Source organism: Equus asinus, chromosome 5, assembly GCF_041296235.1.
Source record: "Equus asinus isolate D_3611 breed Donkey chromosome 5, EquAss-T2T_v2, whole genome shotgun sequence".
NCBI lineage: Eukaryota > Metazoa > Chordata > Mammalia > Perissodactyla > Equidae > Equus > Equus asinus.
The window spans coordinates 25,271,099-25,291,954 of record NC_091794.1 but is presented as its reverse complement, the minus strand read 5'-3'; the positions used below and the strand labels follow the sequence as shown (position 1 = coordinate 25,291,954).

The 20,856-nt window shown below is 45.9% G+C and overlaps 1 protein-coding gene across 1 annotated transcript in view; it reads left to right on the top strand.

Annotated features, from left to right (window-relative positions):
- The window catches only part of ITGB5 (integrin subunit beta 5), a 108,210-nt gene that overhangs the window by 10,934 nt on the left and 76,420 nt on the right, over positions 1-20,856 (top strand). The window contains exons 2-4 of the mRNA XM_070509087.1: positions 168-253; positions 8,131-8,335; positions 17,903-18,152. Coding sequence (XP_070365188.1) covers positions 168-253; positions 8,131-8,335; positions 17,903-18,152 — 541 coding nt within the window. The remainder of the gene's footprint in view (positions 1-167; positions 254-8,130; positions 8,336-17,902; positions 18,153-20,856) is intronic.

Sequence of the window (20,856 nt, the reverse complement as noted above, 5' to 3'; positions counted from 1 at the left end):
TCAGCCAATGAGCCTTAACCTGCAGTTAACCCTCAGGCTGCACCCTTCAGCCTTACTGAGGCCCCCTGCGAAAAAGAAAGTGACCCTTCCTCCCGCTGCATTCAGAGGCCTCATCCGTAAGCTTTATGGCCAGGAACTAATTGGTGCATCTTTCTCGTTCTCTGAAGGTCTCAACATATGCACTAGTGGCAGTGCCACCTCCTGTGAAGAATGTCTGCTCATCCACCCAAAATGTGCCTGGTGCTCCAAAGAGGTATGTGGGCGGGGGAGGGGAGGAAGAAGAGCAAGAGTGCTATGGGGGGGCCGGGGGAGGGTGGGCTACACCACACCACACAAGTGGACTGCACGGAAAAAGTTGACAGCACACGAGTTGACTGTGCAGATTCTGTAGTTGGCCTCTTCCTCTTTTTCCCAAAAGCGATGACAAAAGAAAAGCTGCCTTTTTATAAGTTAAATTGGGTCTCTAGATTGTGTTGCATGTTTTCATCCTGTTTTAGGGAAACAAAGCCTTCCTTCCCTTTTGTGGGGGGACCAATTATGACTTTTGTATAGTTTTCTGCTCTTTGGTAAGAAGACCTGAGCCTGTGAAATGAGTTTGTTGCATAACGATTCCAGACGTGTCTGGTGGGTGGCATGCTGGCGGATGCTGGTCATCTTAGTGTGGTGTATTTGAGGATGAGTGTTATGAACTGGCCTTTATGGAAAAACTTTATTTAAAAATAATGGCTGCTGCTTCTTCAAGCCCTATAGGACGGGATGTAAGTTTGGGGTGATGTCAGGCCTATTGCTACAGGTATCAGAGCTTGGTAGGCTAATCAGGAAATGATCAATTTCTAAATTCCCTGTCTTGAAGGAAATTTCTCAGTCACTTTTCTAAACTGTTGTTAGAATCATGGGGAACAAACTTTCCTTGCACTAGTGCACCGTTAAGATTATTTGTTTGTTTGTTTTGAGGAAGGTTAGCCCTGAGCTAATATCTGCTGCCAATCCTCCTCTTTTTGTTGAAGAAGATTGGCCCTGAGCTAACATCCGTGCCCATCTTCCTCTACTTTATATGTGGGACACCTGCCACAGCATGGCTTGATAAGCAGCGCGTAGGTCCTCGCCAGGGATCCGAATCAGCCCTGGGCCGCTGAAGTGGAGCACGTGAACGTAACTGCTATGCCACTGGGCCGGCCCCACCATTAAGGTCATTTTTTAAAGAACCCAAGACTTGCTGTTTTGGGCCGGCTCAGCCTCTGCAATTCAGCCTGTGGCACCTGTCAGGACCAAGAGATGGCTCCAGGGAGGCCAGGCTTCTTCCCGTGATGCAGCCTCAGAGGTCTAGGGAGTTCTTTAACCTACAGATGATCATGTGGGGAGCCCTACGAGATGCCACACACTTTGAACATAGTGCCTCTAGTCCTCACAACGGCTCTGTCGAGTGGGTGGTAGTACGCTTGTTTTACTGATGAAAATCCAAGGCTCAGAGAGGTAAAGTGACTTTTTCAAGGCTACACATGTTCCAAACAAGCTGGGGTTTGAATCTGGCTTCTTGAACTTCTGAGCGTCGGTAGTTTCCTCTGGGCTGCACTGCCTCTTACCCGTGACTGCTCTAGAATTCTTTGTGGTAGAGAGGAATTTGTCTAAACAAGTGTTTTGAGAGAGGAATCTTCTCAATATGTAAACTGGTCATTGTATTTGCGCTTAATTGTAGTGTCTTTGTTAGGAACTTTCTTTAAAACCTTTGGCTGGTGCCCTATGATCTGTGGGATAAAGCCCCTGCCTGCCTCCCCACTATCATTCCTTGCCCGCCCCCAACACTTGAGCTGGAGGGAACCACTTGAAGATCCCTCGAGAGCCCTGACTGATGAACACTTGTGGTTTTCGCTGAGCTGCGCCTTCTCTCGGAGGGCCTTCCCCGCCTTCCCCTGACCAGCACTGTGTCTTCCAGTTTTCACCAATCAGTTCAAGCCTCATTTACTCTGTGAAGACTTTCATGGGTTCCCCCCAGACACATCTGTCTGTCCGTCCGTCCCTCCATCCCTCTATCCATCCATCTGTCCGTCCATCCATCCATTGATATCAGAATGTAAGCTCCCTCGCCGAGTGTTGGAGCAGGGGTTCTATCTGTCATCTTCACTGCTGTATCCCCAGCACCCAGAATGGTGCTTGGCACATAGTAGTTGCTCAGTAAACAGTGATTGAAGGGTTTCATTGGATGGCTCTTTATTGCATGTCTGCATGTGTAGGCCATGACCACTTCTTTCTCTCCCCGTACTCCTTCCATAGCACTCATAACCTTTTATTCTGTTCATTTGTTTTCATGTCCGTTGCCAACTAAATCATCATCTCCTTGAGGACCTAAACTATGTCTTACTCATCTTGGCATCCCCAGATCTAGCCAAGAATCCAGCAGAAATTTAAATTTGATAAAAGAGGCCTGCGAAAAAGACTAGGAGTTAGAAAACCAAAGTTTAAATCTCAGTTTTGCCATGATTTCCTTTCAGTTTCTTCACATGTAAAATGAAGACAGTTCCCATCCTCCAGCATTACTGGGAGTATAAAATGAGATCAGTACACGGGATGGGACTGCCCAGGAACCGAGCCTCCTGAAGGACTGAGGGAGAGTTATCCAGCAAACTGCTGCTGTTGTCAGTGGGTATTTTCTAGTGAAATCTGGGCAGTGGGATCTGGAAGCCAGGGTCAGTTGTCTAGTTTCTTCCTTTCTTTTGCTAGTCTTTCCGTGAGTCCAATGTCCTGATGTTGATAGTGAATGACATCACCCCCAGGAGCCTATCATTGTCCCAGCCCACTCTTGGGCTCCCTCTGTGCTTAGACAGAGCCTCATTCTTGGAGGGAGAACTCCCTAGGGGCCTGCACTGGAATGCAGCTTCCCATCTTCTTTGGGGGTGAACGTTCCCCAGGGCCTGAGTGTGTTTCAGGGAGCTGGGTTTGGAGAGTTCAGGAATGGTTTTGATCAACCCCTGCTCGTCAGCAAGACAGAATAAGTGTGGTCAGGTTCCTTCATAACCACTCATCCTGGGACATCTTCAAAGAATAAAGTATCTGCCAAGAGCATATGATGTTCTGTGTACATTGAGGGCTGGTACTGAATGGACAGCCAGGGAGAGCCAGGTCCCTCACCAGTGTGTTCTTGTGCATTCTGATCCACAGCACACACCCCACTGCCTTTACTGCATACCACCAGGGATTAATCCCAGAACACATTCCAGGGCACGCCCCTGCTGTAGATCCCACAATGACTTCCTTATTTATTTGAGGTGGGGGTGGGGACTCCTTACTCTGCGTTTCATACCCCTTATAACCTAATTCCATCTCCTCCACCCCGTCCACCCTCCCATTACTGTGTTCTCCCACAGAGATGGAGTTTCAGTCAGCCCGTGTCCTCACCGCCCCCCGCACAGCACAGCGCTGGTTCTCTCTACCCACTTCTGCTGCGTGGCCTCCCCTGTCCACACTGTACATCCTGTCCCTTGTCCTTCGTCACACCCCTGGGCTGTTCTAGCCAGCCTCGGCCTCCACTTCTCAGCCAGCTTGAACACCTATGGTGCCGTTTAACTGCACGGCTTAAAACATACAACAAACTCCGGCAGTTTATCATCTGTTTTGTTGTTCATTTTCTTTAGGTGGGAATTCGCCTCTGCTGTAAGATAGGAGGTGTCACAACCCAGCTAGCTGCAGAGAGGGATGTGTGCTGAAAGGTGTGTGTGGATGCTTTTATGACAAGACCTTGGGGCAGCTCACGTTATTTCCACTCACATTTTCTTGACTAAAACACATCCCTGTGCCTCAGTGCATCCAGGACTGGGTGCATCCAGGACTTAATCCAGCAATTTGCCCAAGGAGAAAGGGAGAACGCGTTCTGTGGACCAGCAGCCTGTGCCGCAGGCAGGGAGGCCAGTGTGGCTTGCAAGAGGACATTGGTTTGGAAGACGTGGGCAGGGCTGAGGGGTCGGTGCTCCCTGTGAGTCAGAAAGCAGGGGTGGTGGGAACACGACAGGAGGCAAAGGCAGACAAGGAGATTGCACTCAGGGTGGGGGATTGGGGAGGCTGTCAGGGCATGAAAGTGAGACACCTTGAGGTGATGTGGCCGTGGAGGTACAGGCTGCTGTGAAACCTGAAGGAGGAGGACCAGGTAGGCAAGGGCGCCCATGTGGAAGCTTAAATCTCGCAGGGAGAAAAACAGGGAGGTCCGTGGCATTTGGGAGGGATGGAAAGAGGGTCAAGACTCGATATACAGGTAAGGATGTCTCAAAGGCTGTGAGCACATCAGTAAAACCAGTGGGCCTGCCCCAAGTAGCAAGAAACTGAACTCTGAAATAGGAGAAGGTTGACAGACTGATGACAGAGATGGATGGCACTGAGACTAAATCTGAATTTGGTACGAGTGCCATAGTAGGGCGTCCTTTGCTCTCTGTGAAGCTGGAGCTGCTGAGAAGGGGCCTCCCTGTACTGTCACATCGCTGACTGGGTTGGCACTTTGACATCATGCTGCAAGTTGCAGTTTTAATGTGGTCAATGGGTAGTTCTCATGCTCGGCAACCAGGTTGCGGTGCAGGAGTTCGTGGTCCTCCCTGCCAGGGCAGCAAACTTCAGGGAAGTCGTGCTCGTTGGAGTGGAGGTTTACCACAACCTTGAAGGATGTTATTAAGGACAAATAAGGGAAAGCTGCTACCAGTGAGGGGCACGAATAAAGCTCCAGTGTGCACTTGGGAAAGCCAGCTACATAAATAAGGTTGTAATTGGCACAGATGTGGCTGCCTCTGAGTTCTTCAGGTCTGGGAAGTATGCCCTGAACTTGAAGTCTCCTGATGACCCTGGCAGTTACATCTTCCCTAACCAGCAGGTGGCCTGTACAAGTCTTCCATCAGGGACTGGTAGTATCTATCAAAAGCCCGCTGAAGCACGATGACTGGGAAGCTCGGATGCAGTTCATTGCTAGTGCAGGTGTCCAGGCGACAGGGGGTAATCTCCAGGACCAACCGGGAGCAAATGGCCGAGGCCATGGATGAGGAAACGTGCCTCTATCTGCCACCCATTTAGAGCGAAGCAGGTTGGCTCTGTGACCTAGTCTATTCCAGACAGCAAGCTGCTCCAGACCACTGGGAGGGTCGTCAGGTTCCCATCACTCTGGAGAGAGTGAAAATGTTTTCCTTGCCAACCTGGTTGGGGGGATCTGCACTGGATTAGTTAAGACAGGTGCAGCTTGACAGTCGTAAGTGGGCAGAGGACAACCACCTCCTCAGAACTGGAGGAGCTGGCAGCAAGGCCCAGCGTGCCAGCAAGAAGGTCAGAAACTTCAGGCAAGTAAGATCTGAGCAGGCGAGCCCCTCGGCCCTTCCAGCTCTGGACAGTTAGTTCGTCCTCTGCTGCAGGCAGCTCAGGCCAGAGGATGGATACCGGCAGGGCCCTCAGGAAGTTAGCTCTCTGTTCCCCCATCCCTGTGCTTTTTTACTCCTTCATCAGAATTGCTACAGCAGAGCCAGGCTTGACCATTTAGAACCCAGTTTGGAAACCCTAGCTTTGAGATGTTGTAATAATCAATTTAAGCTAAAATCATAATTTTCTCACCCTGTTTCACAAGTGTCTGTGGAGCCACCTATCCTTACAGTGTCATCCCTGAGCTTGTTGACAGGCAAGATCTCCAGGGGTTCAAGACACAAAATAAAAAAATATGCAGTTATTTAAAAACACCCAAAATGACAGAGGCCCAGAACAACACATCTGGCCTTACTTATTTAAAAATACTGCAAGGAGTCTCCTTGACTCCTTGGTCTTGAATCTTGCAAAGGCTCTAATGGGCCTTGGCTTGTCTTGGGGCATCCTAGCCCATGATGAAGGGTGAGTCCCTCTACGTGTCTGTGCCTCTGCCAGCAGTGTAGCTTCTAGCACAGCTGTCAGAGGACACTTGACTCATCTGAGGCTTTCTGGCAAAGTGTTACAGAGCAGGGAGGAAGGCGTCAGCATCCTAACTCCTCCAGCCATTACAAGGATTATCTAGTCCGGCACTGGCATCCACCCAGCTGGACGAGGTGATCTTATTTTTTATATCCATCAGCGAAAGGGTGTTCAGAGAGAATCCTGGGTTTGCTTTGCCATTAAACACTCTGTTACTGGAAAATCATCAATACTTACAGATACTGTATTTTTTTTTTAAAGATTTTATTTTCCTTTTTCTCCCCAAAGCCCCCCGGTACATAGTTGTGTATTCTTCATTGTGGGTCCTTCCAGTTGTGGCATGTGGGACGCTGCCTCAGCGTGGTTTGATGAGCAGTGCCATGTCTGCGCCCAGGATTTGAACCAACGAAACACTGGGCCGCCTGCAGCGGAGCGCGCGAACTTAACCACTCGGCCACGGGGCCAGCCCCTGTATTTTTTTTTCTTTTATTAAAGATTGGCACGTGAGCTAACATCTGTTGCCAATCTTCTTTTTATTATTTTTCTTCTTCTCCCCAAAGCCCCGCAGTACATAGTTGTGTATTCTAGTTGTGAGTCTTTCTGGTTGTACTGTGTGGGACGCCGCCTCAGCGTGGTTTGATGAGTGGCGCCATGTCCGCACCCAGAATCTGAACCAGCGAAACCCTGGGCTGCTAAGAGCACGGGAACTCAACCACTCAGCCACGAGGCAGCCCCGTGGGGACCATATTTTTTAACAGAATATATTACTTCACCTTAAATGTGATGGCCAAATTCCTGGTGTGCCAAATCAGGTTGGGTCATCCTGATGCCTGGCTTTCTCCTAAATCCAACTTAGAAAACGAAGATTTTTCTTATCAATGTGGCTTTCTTGTTCAAACAACAATGAAGATAAAAAGAAAAATATCACTTTAGTCCCTCCCCCCAACACCTCAACTATCTTCATTTTTTATTTTTCTTTTGAATCCTAATGAAGATACAATTCTATTTTCTGATTTTTTTCTTACTGTAAATGTTTTGAAAGTTCTGCTTAGTCTTCATAATTATTTGTAATGGCAATTTCATCTGTTGAGGTGATAGGCCATATTTTTCTTATGTTTTAGGGGTTTTGGTTTAGTGATTTATAAGATGATCCGATTCTAAATAACACTGCAGTATATATCTTCTTCTTCTTTTTTTTTTTTAAAGATTTTTTTTCTTCTTCTCCCCAAAGCCCCTCGGTACATAGTTGTGTATTTTTAGTTGTGGGTCCTTCTAGTTGTGGCATGTGGGATGCTGCCTCAGCATGGCTTGATGAGCAGTGCCAGGTCAGCACCCAAGATTCGAATTTGGCAAAACCCTGGGCCGCTAAAGCGGAACACGAGAACTTAACCACTTGGCCATGGGGCTGGCCCCAGTATATATCTTCTTACAGAGTTTTCCCTTTTGGTTATTTTCTTGTGACACATTCCTAGGAATGGACTGCTGGGTCAAAGGGTACGATGTATGTTGCCACGTTGTTCTTCGGAATGGTTGCACAATGTCCAGCGCCTGCACAGGAGATGAGTGAATAGCTCAGAGGTTAACTGTTCCTTGCCTAGGTGATGACTACTCAGCCACTTATATATTATCTTTCAAAAGATCTTAGTTATACAACTTTTGACCACTTCAGTTACTTTCTCCTGCTAATCATGTAGACAGTTAGGCACATTTTTTTGAGGAGCATTTTGACCATTAAAATAATGAAACCAAACATTTTTTTTTTCTTTTTTTTTTTAAAGATTTTATTTTTTCCTTTTTCTCCCCAAAGCCCCCCGGTACATAGTTGTGTATTCTTCGTTGTGGGTCCTTCCAGTTGTGGCATGTGGGACGCTGCCTCAGCGTGGTCCGATGAGCAGTGCCATGTCCGCGCCCAGGATTCGAACCAACGAAACACTGGGCCGCCTGCAGCGGAGTGCGCGAGCTTAACCACTCGGCCACGGGGCCAGCCCCAGAAACCAAACATTTTTATTATGCATTTACAGTTTACAAAACGTTTACCTATCCAGCACCTCAGTCAATCCTTGTCGTACTAGGTGAGGCGTTTGGGCCAGGGTTATCATTTTCTCCATTTTCAGACAATGACAATGGACTGTAGAGGGTTTAAGGTGCTGGTGATGGGTCTACAACCTGAGGTGTTCTGGGGAGTCATCCTGACCGCCTCTTGCTCTCTTCCTCTGTGTCTGCGCCTAGGACTTCGGCAGCCCGAGGTCGGTCACCTCCCGGTGTGATTTGAAGGCAAACCTGGTCAAAAACGGCTGCGGGGGTGAGTTTGAGAGCCCGGCCAGCAGCACCCAGGTCCTGCGGAGCCTGCCTCTCAGCAGCAAGGGCTCCAGCTCCGCGGGCTCAGACGTCATTCAGATGACGCCGCAGGAGATCGCCGTGAACCTGCGGCCCGGTGAGTGTCTGGGATGGGACCTGTCAATCACGGGAAAATGAGCCGGGCAGTGAGGGCAGAACTGGGAGAGGGGAAAGGCGAGGCGTGGCCCAGACCTGAGGAAGCAGAGTACAAGGGCCCTTGTGGACAGATGGTGTATCCTTGCCATTTTTTAAGTTGTGAAGTATATGTAAGATAAAATTAACCAATTTAACCATTTTTAAACATATAGTTCAGTGGCATTAATTACACTCACCATGTTGTGTAACCATCCCCACCATCCATCTCCAGAATTTTCCATTATCCCAAACTCAAACTCTGCACTCATTAAACAATAATTCCTCATTCCCTCTTTCCCTGGGTCCCTAGGAGCCACCATTCTGTTTTCTGTCTCTGTGAATTTGATTATTCTAGGTACCTCATATAAGTGGACTCGTATAGTATTTGTCCTTTCGTATCTGGCTTATCTTACTTAGCATAATGTCTTCAAGGTTCATCCTTGTTGTAGCATGTGTCAGAATTTCCTTTCTTTAAGCTAAATAAGCTATTATTTAGTTGAATAAGCTAAATAGTACTCCATTGTATGTATTTACCACATTTTGTTTATCCATTCATCCATCCGTGGACACTTGGACTATTCCCACCTTTTGGCCATTGTGAATAATGTTTTTGTTTTTTAGGGGAGGATGCTGGTAGAGTTACTCCTAGTTAATGCCAGTTTCTCAGGGAAATTACTACTTCCAAGAGAAGGTATTTTTTCTTGTCAGCAAATTCCTTTTGAATCTGTGGCATTCTGAAGGGACAAACTTTTAGAGATATTTTGTTTTATGATCCTGGAGCCTCTGTGAGCCCTGGAGTTGATTGTGATATCATGAAACTAGCAGTTTTTGTACACCTACTATGTGCTAAATACTTGACCGACCCTAAGGTAGCTATCATTTTACACACGAGGAGCGAACGCTCAAGGTCTCCCAGTTAGAAGTGGCAAATCAGATTCCATATCAGGTGTTTGTGATGGCAAAACCCATGGTTGTTTCTAGTTCACCACTTTTGTCGTCTAATATTCTACATATTAGAATCCTTGTGATGTCAGAGGGTGGATGTGAATCGCATCACAAGGCATAGAAAGGGGTGGAACCTTTTCCAAAGGGTGGAAATTATCCCATTGTTGAGAGAAGGCAGCTTTTTTCCAAATTCCATTGAGTTTTAGCCTTTTAATCAATCTCGTTTTCTAGGAAATCATTGGCAGTAACTATTTCTAGGTGGATTATTTAGACTTCAAGGCAGCTTGGAGCAGTGGCAAGTGGGTCTGGTTAGCCATCCTGGGTTTTGCTTCTGGTTCTGTCTCTAACTCCGAGGCCCTGGGCAAGTTACTCCACCCCTTAGCATCTAGGGTCCCTGTCACCTTCATTCCGCACAGCCATGTTCAGAGGCTTAAATGAGACTTTTTGTATAAATGTACTTTAAAAATTTTAAATTAGTATTGTTTTCAAAAAGTCACGGCCACAGATGCAGATTCTGGAGTCGGCCAGCTCTAGATTTGAATAGAAGTTCTCAGTGTCTCAGAAGTGGATTTAGCACAGAGCTGCGCATCGTAAGCACTCAATACTGCTGCGTATTCTTGTTGTTCTTAGAACGCTGAGTCATCATCTATTTGAGAAATGTTTTATTTTGCTTATTGAATTGAAAGGTTCTAGGTGACCCTGCTGCTTAGAGAAGCGCAGACTCCTGGATGGCCCAGGGATTAGTGCCGAGATTAGCTGGAGTTACTATTTTTACAGGTCATCTCACTGCAAATGACACTAAGCCTTTCGTCTGGTGAGATACCCAATTGAGAGCGAAGGAAGGGAGACTTTACAAAGCTGTGTGGGTGGGAAGAAGAGTCAGCTGAGTCTTTATTTGGGCAGATGTTGATGCCCTCTGGGGAAAAATAACTCATCTCCTGGTGTGGAGACAGGCTCAGGGTCAAGGGTTTTGAGCTCGAAGGGAATGTAGGAGTTGTGGTAGATTATTAAGATATTGGAACATTGTGTAAGACAAGGATGGTTATCAACTAACGTCAATGATGTATCTTCCTTTTTATCATAATATAGCAGTAACTTAAAGGAATTTCTTGAAAAATCATCCACTGTAACACAATATTAATTTTCATTTTTACTAGAGCCTGTCTTTATTCACATGTTCATATTTTTCATATACTTATAATCATAATGTATTTATAATTGTGTACTGTTTTCACTCATAATCTTTGAAAACAAGGACCAAAATTCACACCTCCAAAAGAGTTTATAGTTTCAGAGTCATCATTGAGGGAGGTTTTTGTATTTTTGGAACTTCTTATCTAGAATTACTCTCAGAGCCTGTGGTGTTCTCTCCAAGAAATATCCTTCATGGTGGCAAATTTTTATTCTTTAGGGTAGATTTAGTATAGGAAAGAATTGGAGGTTACACAAAGCCAGAGATGTCACAGTTTTAATATTAGTTTTTAAAATCAGAGTTAAGGTATGACTGTAAGGCAGAGAAACTGTTTGATTTGATTTAGCAACTAGCTTTTTAAAAAATTTTTTAAATTTTTAATTTTTTAAATACTTTTTTTAAAAGATTTTATTTTTCTTTTTTCTCCCCCAAACCCGCTAGTACATAGTTGTGTGTTTTCAGTTGTGGGTCCTTCTAGTTGTGGCATGTGGGACGCTGCCTCAGCATGGCCTGATGCGTGGTGCCATGTCGGCGCCCAGGATTCGAACTAGCGAAACCCTGGGCCGCCACAGCAGAGTGCACCATCTTAACCACTCGGCCACAGGGCCAGACCCCACAACTAGCTTTTAAAACAGCCCCGGAAGAGGAGTTACAGAAGTGATCTGAGTGAGGGCGGCCTCCTTGGGTAAAGTGCTCTTGGCATTAAATTTACACACAATACTTACTTATGCATAAAGGTCAGTGTATGCTCAATTAAAGGAAAAAGAAATCAGTCTTATCTGGTATAGTCACATCTCCTGCTAAGCATTATGATATAGTTTCTAATATGGAAATAGAATAAAGTGGAAAACATGAGCCTTTGTTGGTACAAAATCATGATGTGAGTGTGTGTGCAGCTCTGGTCCTGTGGAAGGTGTAGCGATGGAGAACCCAGTGCTGGGAGGTCAAGGTGATGGAGGGGCGGGCTGCCCTGTGAAGACATGCTCAAACGGTGAGGATGTTCCAATTTGTACAGAGGAAGACTGGGAGATCTGATGCAAATATGAACTCCTAAAGGTCTAGAACCTTGTGAATATGATTCTCAAATATGGAAATACCTGAAGCCAATGATGTCTCTTAAACTTTTGAAAATTTTAATATTTATAAATAGAAGTACAGGCAAACCCCAGGTTATTTATTTGGAGGAAGGGGAGAATGGTGTGTTGCAGTTAGCAACATTTTCAGTTTACCAAGCACGTACTTACCTCAAGTAAATACTCCCCTGACTCCAGGAAAGGTTCAGGTATGTGATGACTGGCTTTTCCACTATATATTTTCAGAAATGCTTTTGCATCTCCTCCTTTGCCCCATTCCCCCATACCTCATAATAGACATTTGTTGAGTGAAATGTAACACTTTACCAGCCTTATACCAGACTAGTCAGGACAAGCCTCAGCGTAACATGAGAGAGACTTCACAAAGGCAAAGTTATTCTTCCAGGATAAGCCTGGAAAAAAAAATTCTCTCTACTTTAAACAGGATTTTTTCTTTCTTTTTTTTTTAAATTGAGCTATAATTCATGTAACATAAAATTCACCATTTTGAATTGTACGGTGCAGAGTGGTTTGTAGTATATTTGCAAGATCTTGCAACCGTCGTCACTATCTCATTCCAGAAAATCCCCAAAAAGAAACCCTGTACCCATTAAAAGTCACTCCTTAGCTTCTCCCTCCTCACCACGTTCAGCATCTGATGACCACTAATCTATTTTCTATCTCTTTTGTTTTGCTTATTCTGGACATTTCATTTAAATCATATAATATGTAGCCTTTTTAGGTCTGGTTTCTTTCACTTAGCAAGATTTCTTTTCTTTTTTTTTTTTTTTGAGGAAGATTGGCCCTGAGCTAACATCTGCCGCCAATCCTCCTCTTTTTGCTGAGGAAGCCTGGCCCTGAGCTAACATCCGTGCCCACCTTCCTCTACTTTATATGTGGGACGCCTACCACAGCATGGCTTGCCAAGCAGTGCCATGTCTGCATGTCTGTACCCAGGATCTGAACTGGCAAACCCTGGGCCGCCGAAGTGGAATGTGCGCACTTAACTGCTGCACCACTGGGCTGGCCCCACAAGATATTTTTAAGATTCATTGATGTTGTAGCGTGTGTCACGGCTTCATTTCTTTTTATGGCCAAATAATATTCCATTGTGTACACATAGATATACCACATTTTAGTTGATGAATATTTGGGCTGTTTCCACTTTGGGGTAATTATGACTAATGCTGCTTTGAAGGTTCACGTACAAGTTTTTGTGTGGACATATGTTTTCAATAATCTTGAGTGTCTAGCTAGAAGTGGAATTGCTGGGTCATATGGTAATTCTATGTTTAACTTTTTGAGGAAATGCCAAACTTTAAGCAGGATTTTGTATAAACACGGGATCATGTTTTCCATTTTGTTTCCAATCCTGGAAACTATGTTAGGATAACAATCTTAAAAAAACCTTAACAAAGGACATAAAATCCTTAAGAAAGGGCATAAAGTTTAGAATAAAGCTTATTGAAATGGTGAAAGCTACAGGTGGAGCAATTAGAAAGGGTTTACTTAAGTCATTATTTGTCTCAATCCCTCAGCCTCTCAAAAAAATGACCCTTGATTGGTAGCTTTGTTTATATTTTGAAACAATTTTGGATTCTCAAAAAGTTACAAAAATAATAGAGATTCCTGTGTACCCTTCTCAGCTTTTCCCAGTGACCACGTGTTACATAACCAGAGTATGTGATCAAAGCCAGGAAATTGACACTGATATACTATTAACTAAACTCCAGGTGATTGGTTGTTTTTAGTATGGGTTTCCTGCCAGCCCCTATCCATGCTGCCTTTCCCCCTCTTCCACCTTCTGCTTCAGAGGTGCCACTTCCCTGATTTAGGTATTGCTTCAGGTTCTCAGACGGACAACTCACATACCTAAAAAGACTTGATGAAGGGTGGATAAGGGGTTTGCTGTAGACTGTGTTCCCCAGCATTCGCATGTTGAAATCCCAACCCGCTATGTGATGGTATTAGGAGGTGGGGCCTTTAAGAGGTGATTAAGTCATAAGCGTGGAGCCCTCATGAATGAAGTTAGTGCTATAAGAATAATAATGATTTAAAAAAGACCCTGAAGGCCTCCTTTGACCCTTCTGTCACGTGAGGACGCACCAGGAAGTGGGCAGTCTGCCACCCGGTAGAGGGCCCTCCCCAGAACCTGACCCTGCTGGCATCCTGATTGTGGCCTTTCCAGCCTTCATAACTGTGAGAAATAAATTTGTGTTGTTTGTAAGCCATTCAGTCTACGGTACTTGTTCTAGCAGCCCAAACTGATCAGGTTATTTTCCAGTTAACTAGGAATGCCAACCCCCGATGCTGGGGCAGACGCTGCAGAGGCCAGCAACATCCTCCCATGGTTCATCGCTTGGTTCCACCTGTCAGGAGTCAGAGTGCTGAGGTGGGGAGTGGGGTGCTGTCCGCGTGGCAGCCTTGTTCCAGATCAGGGAGGCAGACTAATCCTGGAGCGCTGCCGTGAACAGGAGAGCTAGGCCATAGTCTTGTCAGGTGTGCGCTCAGGCCCTAATTCCCTGTCCAGCTGTTGTCTGTTTATCATGTAGCTGATTTTGATGTTTCCTTCCTTTCTCTCAATTTCTAGCACAGAAGGGTAATTCTGAGGTAGCAAAACCTACTCACATTTATTTGGGGCTGGCAAGAGTCTGTTGAGTACTACTCTGTCTTTACATTTGAACAAAAATCAGTCTTAAAAACCAGAGTTCTTGCTGGAATTCTCTGCCTTCACTCTCCAGAAATGTTTGTCATCTGGTGTAGAAGGGTAACTTTTCACTTTTGATGGAAGGCAAGGCAGAGAGAAGAAAGCTTTAAGAATGCGTTTCAGAGGGAAAGCTAGTTGATACTTGACGGTGGGAGAACCTGTACTTATGAACCGAGCAGTGACAGGAATTCTGTGCAAAATACCGTTGGAGCCAGGCGCTTTAGAAACAGGAAAAACCAGAAGGACGTGACAGGGGCTGCTTGGCGAGGAGCCTCATGCTCACAGGTGCGGGCGATCAGCTTTTCTGAGTTTGCTTTATCCTATTTCTCTGATCCTGCTGCTGGTCCTGAGGCGGGGATTATGTGGAATGGCCCCAGAGAGAAGGGATGCAGCCACACAGGGAGATGAGCCTGTAGGGGGTCTTATATGGAGAGGAAGGAGCGGGCATGTGGGCTGGACTGGTGTCGGCAGAGACAGGCGCAGACCGAGCACCCACAGGGAAGGTGGGAAGAGCTCTACACTCTGCTGGACACGTGGGAGGTGGCGACTGGTATAAAGTCTCAGGCAGTGCAGGACTGTGTGGCTGAATGTACAGTTGGAGTGTGTCTAAGTGCCCAGAGATGGAGAACACGTCCCACACCTTCGCTCGGCAGAGAGTGCAGTTTGCTCGCGGCAACGGCCTCACCTTCAGCCAGCCAACCTTGGAGGCCTCCCTGTCGAGGAGTCGGTGCCCTGGAACTTCACTCCCACACTTAGCGCCCACGCTGAGAATTGGTCCAGGAATGTCGGTCCCCCCAAAATCTGCTGACAGAACATTCCATTATTGCCAAGGCCACTGACGAGTGTGTAGCATTTAAAATCAGACATAGTTGAGGTAGCAGTAAACCCTCACTCTGAACATTAATGATATTTTCCTTTTGCTTACGCCCCTCCCTTCCTGGAAAACTGGGAGAGAAATATTTCTTTTTAACATTTGCAGCCTTCCTATGGGAAGGTGCACACACGTGTATGTGTGTGTGTGTGTGAATTTCTCTTAGAATTTAATGCCTAGGGATTTCTCGCTTTGGAATAGATACCCTCTCAGCATGCAAACAGACCTGTGTAGCACATCTTGTTTCCCTCTTGGCCTTCGTGTCTGGAAAATTTGGACTTAAATTTAATGGCCAAGGCTGCAGCCATTCACACTCAAGTTTTTGGCAGAATTTTCTGTCTCTCTCTTTACCCCCACAGGGAATGGCTTTTGACGATCGGGGCAACTGAGGCTGAAGTTTTTCATGTGTAGAAGCATTTGTATGGTGTTTATGTACATTGTCTCCTTTATCCCCACAATAATTAACATCCTCCCCATTTTATGGACCCAGAAACAGAGCAGCAGGTTGAAAGATACCTGAGGTCTCGAGTCCTTGGTGACAAGGTCTGCATTCCAACCCAGCTCCTGCTCTCCATGGCTGGTGTCCACTTCCCTCCCAGGGGTACCTCTTAGCCTCCTCAAATCCAAGCTAGTTCCCCGTTTCCTCATGTTAAAGTCCTCCCTGTTAATTGCTCATAATCCACAAAAAGATGGAAGTGGATTCCACAGAAGTGAAACTGTGGCTGGGAACTTGTGGGGAAGGGCATGGGTGACAGAAAATGCAGAAGACCCTGCAAAGAGGTCATGAGGTGGGACAGAGGGGACATGATTGCAGGCTCTGTCCATTTGGGGTCTATGGTCTGCCCATGTAGAGGCCGAGGAGGGTCTCCCCTCCCCCAAGGTCTCCCTCCTCCTGCCCCTCCCCCACTGTGAAGTGCCATCCAAGCCTGGGCGGGGCCCCGTGCAGGGACCTGCGCTGTCTGCCTGATGGGAACCAGAGACAGACATTTCAGCACTTCGGAATTCATTCTGGAAGAAATCTTGAACATTCCTCCGTTTGAGTCAGACTCTGATGGTTTTTAAAAATAGGCTCATACCAACAGGCAACCCAAACTACATCCATCTTGAGGCGGCTAGAACAGTACATGCAAAGACAAGTCAGGGGAAGCAGGCTTGGCCCTGTCACTCGGGCCACAAATAGTAATTATAATAATCATAGTTCATTTGTGCAGGCCTTTGCTGCTTGCAAAACACTTCTTTCCCACATGAGTGCTTTATAGCCTTAATGCTGTGTTGTTGTTATTATTTCCATTTTATACTTAAGGAAATTGAGGCTTAGGTTGCACCCCTTGTTGGGGCACAGAGCTGAAACTTGGACTAAAATCTTTTGGTCATTTGATTCCTCATGGTCTAGTTAATGAACTATGTTGTGTCTGGCGTGGGGGGAGGAGAGAGAGCACGGAGGATTGGGTCCGCTATGCTGCAAGTTCAAGAAGGCTTCAGCCTGCAGCTTGTCAGCTTAGTGAAAGATTGGTTTCTCTGAGACGTGACTGCTGGCAGATCACGCGTGGACCCCTTGGGCAGGAGTGGGGCCACCTTTGCGATTGACCCTCTGAACACACAGGACGTCCAGATTGCAAATGTGTGCTGACAATTCTACCCAAAGAGTTCAAGGACATCTCTTGGTGCCTCTGAGAGGCTAATAGGCCCAAGGGCAGATAGAATTACCTGGTATGATTTGCTTCTTGATGTTGGTTCTAAACGATGTGTTTTTAGAGATTATGAAATGACTTAGGATCATTATCCTGGCTTGAGTCCTCTGGTTATTGCGCTGACTGGGGCCTTTCTGTAAACCCTGTGGGCTGAGATTGCAGGGGCCACGCCCCCCAGACACAAGCTGTTCTTTGTTCCTTTCCTTTGTGAATTAATTCCTCTTTTCTCTGTCTGTTGACTATCTTTGTAGAACCAAAAATTATTTTCTCTTTCTTGTAGCTGATAGACAAATCTAGTAGTTTTTTTTTTCTTTTGTTCCCTTGTTGATGGGGCTAAACTTTAGAATCTGTCTTCCTGTTATTTATACATATAATTTCTGATGATAATGTTTGTGATGTCCCAAAACATCAAATATGCCCAAGAACTAAATATTACTGTTTGATAGATGGCTAAGGAAATAGAAATAGGTGACATCACACAAGCTAAATATTTTTGCCCTTTGGGAGTATTTTAAGTAGCTGTCTTTGTGTTCCCATCCTCCACTGCCTTGTAATCTCTCTTCCCTACCTCAGTTCATACTCACTCATGTCTGTGCCCTTCTTTTCTTAATTTCTTCCTTGCTTCTTATTTTGCACACACCTTTAGAGTCTCCTGGCCGCATTCCCATCTTGGTTGGTCCTTCCTCTAAAGTTGGTGTGTGGTTGGTGGGCTACTCTCACCTAATTTGTGTCCATGGGATTGTTCAGCTCACTGTCCACCAATTACCCAAGGGTCCTTTTGCCGAGAAAACAGAACACACCAAGGAGACTGGTTGTTAAAGAGTTTCCTTAAAAATGCTGAGCCAATGTTTAGAAGGAGAACCTAGAACTTTATCCTCAGCATCTATATTCCCTTCATTCATCCTAATTCCAAGAAAAATATTTCTTCTAAGAGACCCACAATCACTAAAGACAAATAAGAGGTGGACCAGCTTTGAAAGCAAAATCCATCCCTTTAGCGCCTAGCAAGTCAGACGACCTCTAATACGCACGGCCTCTCTGTTGGCACAGGGGACAAGACTGCCTTCCAGCTGCAGGTTCGACAGGTGGAGGATTATCCCGTGGACTTGTACTATCTGATGGACCTCTCCCTGTCCATGAAGGATGACTTGGACAGCATCCGGAACCTGGGCACCAAGCTCGCTGAGGAGATGCGGAAGCTCACCAGCAACTTCCGTTTGGGGTTCGGGTCTTTTGTAGACAAGAACATCTCTCCTTTCTCCTACACAGCGCCGAGGTACCAGACCAATCCGTGCATTGGGTAAGTGGCCAGCTGTCCTTCTATTGGGTATTGAAAGGTTGGGGAATGGGGGAGCAGGAAAACAGCCCAAAGAAAGGACGACGGAGGGCATATTCAGGAGAGAAAACCAAGTTTAGGTGTTTAATCTGAGTAACGCTGACCCAGTTCTGTCCTCTCTCAACATGTGAAGAAATGAACTGACACGATGTTGCATAAAGATGTAATGATCACAGCTCCTTGGTTTTCCTTCCTGGCTGACATAGCACTGTTTTATACATTAGTAGATTTTAAAGAATTTTCCTAGGAAGTGATGGGCTCAGGTGATCAGGGAGGGAGCAGGCAGAACAACTTAAACTTTCCCCTTGTTTGGAGTGACTGAGGTGCTTGCATCAGTGAATTCAAAGTCTGTCCCTGTTTTTTATGTCAATATCTATACCTTACTCTTGACAAAATGAAATGAAAACCATGTATTTTAAAAGTATTGTTTTTTTCCCCACACAAGTCAAGTATTTGAATGAGATAATATTTGACAGATTATTAGAAAACAGGTGTTCCTAACTGCTGCAACAAATGCAAAATTATGTAATGGCTCAAACCTTGATGGAAGTTTATTTCCTGCTCATCTAAGTGCACATGGGTCTCCTGATCCGCTCTCCTCCCAGCAGTGACTCAGGGTCCCAGGCTCCATCCATCCTATGCTCCACCATCTTCCACATCTGGCTTCTAAGATCATCGTGCCTGGAAGATCGCTTGTAGGAGGGTCTTATGGGTCAGGACTGAGTGGCCTTCATCACTTCTGCTCCTACATTCTATTCTCCAGAACTGGATTCTGGCAAGGAGGCTGGAAACTGCTTTAGCTATGGCCAGGAAGGAGGAAATGAGACTGGTGAATAAGTCTCTGCCATGATGTTTTTGTGTGTGGGGTGGAGGGTCACGTCCTCCAACTCCCCTAACACAACCTCTACAAGGTTGGCTTGTTTCTTTCAAGTATTTCTTTAAATGTCAAGATTATGCAGTGTGACCACAATGAGTGGTAACTTCCAACTTTTTCTTGCCTCATCTCCACATTGAACTTTTAGCTAGGCTTCAGGATGTAAGGCCCCAGAACAGCCACTAGATAAGAACAGCTAAGACCTAAGTTCTTACTGTCAGATACTGTACTAAATACTTTACTTGGATTGTCTCATTTAAATCTCATAGTAATCTCTTGAGGTCTCTAAGGTAGATGTGAGCCATATTTTAAAGATAAGGAAACTGAGGCTAGGAGGGTATAAATGACTTCTCCAAGATTATACGGATAGTAAGGGGTGGCCTTGGGATATGAATCCAGGCAAACTACTTCCAGAGTCTGCATTTCCATTAATATAATGCTTATTTTTCCCCATCCAAGTCACACTTCAACACAGATACCTTACCTGAGTCTGAGTAATAATACTCATTCCACAGCTAGGCACTTTCCTCAGGGTAATGCTAGGCTCTGCTGTAGTAACAGCAATCCCCAGGTCTTCATGGCTCAACACAGCGAAAGTTTTTTCCTTGCCTGCACAAAATCTGTTGAGGGTTGAGCCGCTTTCTCTAGCAGCTGTCCTTCAAAGTGGTGCCTCAGGCATGCAGGCTCTGTCCATCTTGTGATGTTATTGTAGATTCTTGGTCTCCTTGGCTGCCCCTGAGGGGAAGGGGATTGTTCTTTTTTCTTTTTTTTTGAGGAAGATTAGCGCTGAGCTAACTGCTGCCAATCCTCCTCTTTTTGCTGAGGAAGCCTGGCCCTGAGCTAACATCCATGCCCATCTTCCTCCACTTTATATGTGGGACGCCTACCACAGCATGGGTTTTTGCCAAGCGGTGCCATGTCCACACCCGGGATCCGAACCAGCGAACCCTGGCCCGCCAAAGAGGAACGTGTGCACTTAACTGCTGTGCCACAGGGCCAGCCCCTTGGGGGGCTGTTCTTAAGCCTCTGAACCTGTCTGACTCCTCAGCTCATCCGCTCAACAGCTCAATGGCCTCAACAGCCCCCAGCTCTGGGTTGGGCTGGGTGGTTGGGGTGAGGTGGTATTTATGCTGGTGGTGTATGTTCTTCTGAACTTTTCCTGATCTTTCTGTACATTTTTCTAGAAACTAACTTAGATCTTCCCCAGGGGTTGGGAAGCAACACAATGGTGGAAAAAACAATAAGATAAGAAAAAGTGTTTTATTTTCTTTTTTTAAAGATTGGCACCTAAGCTAACAACTGTTACCAATCTTTTTTTTTTTGTTTTCTGCATTTTCTCCCCCAATTCCCCCAGTACATAGTTGTGTATATATATTTTTTTAAGATTTTATTTTTTTCCTTTTTCTCCCCAAAGCCCCCTGGTACATAGTTGTATATTCTTAGTTATGGGTCCTTCTAGCTGTGGCATGTGGGACGCCGCCTCAGCACGGCTTGATGAGCAGTGCCATGTCCACACCCGGGATTCGAACTGATGAAACACTGGGCCGACTGCAGCGGAGCACGCGAACTTAACAACTCGGCCACGGGCTGGCCCCATAGTTGTATATTTTTCAGTTGTGGGTCTTTTTAGTTGTGGCATGTGGGACACTGCCTCAGTGTGGCCTGACGAGCGGTGCCGTGTCCGCACCCAGGATCCGAACCAGCGAAACCCTGGGCCGTTGATGCGGAGTGCGCTAACTTAACTGCTTGGCCACTGGGCTGGCCCAAGAAAAAGTTTAAATACAAATGGGATTC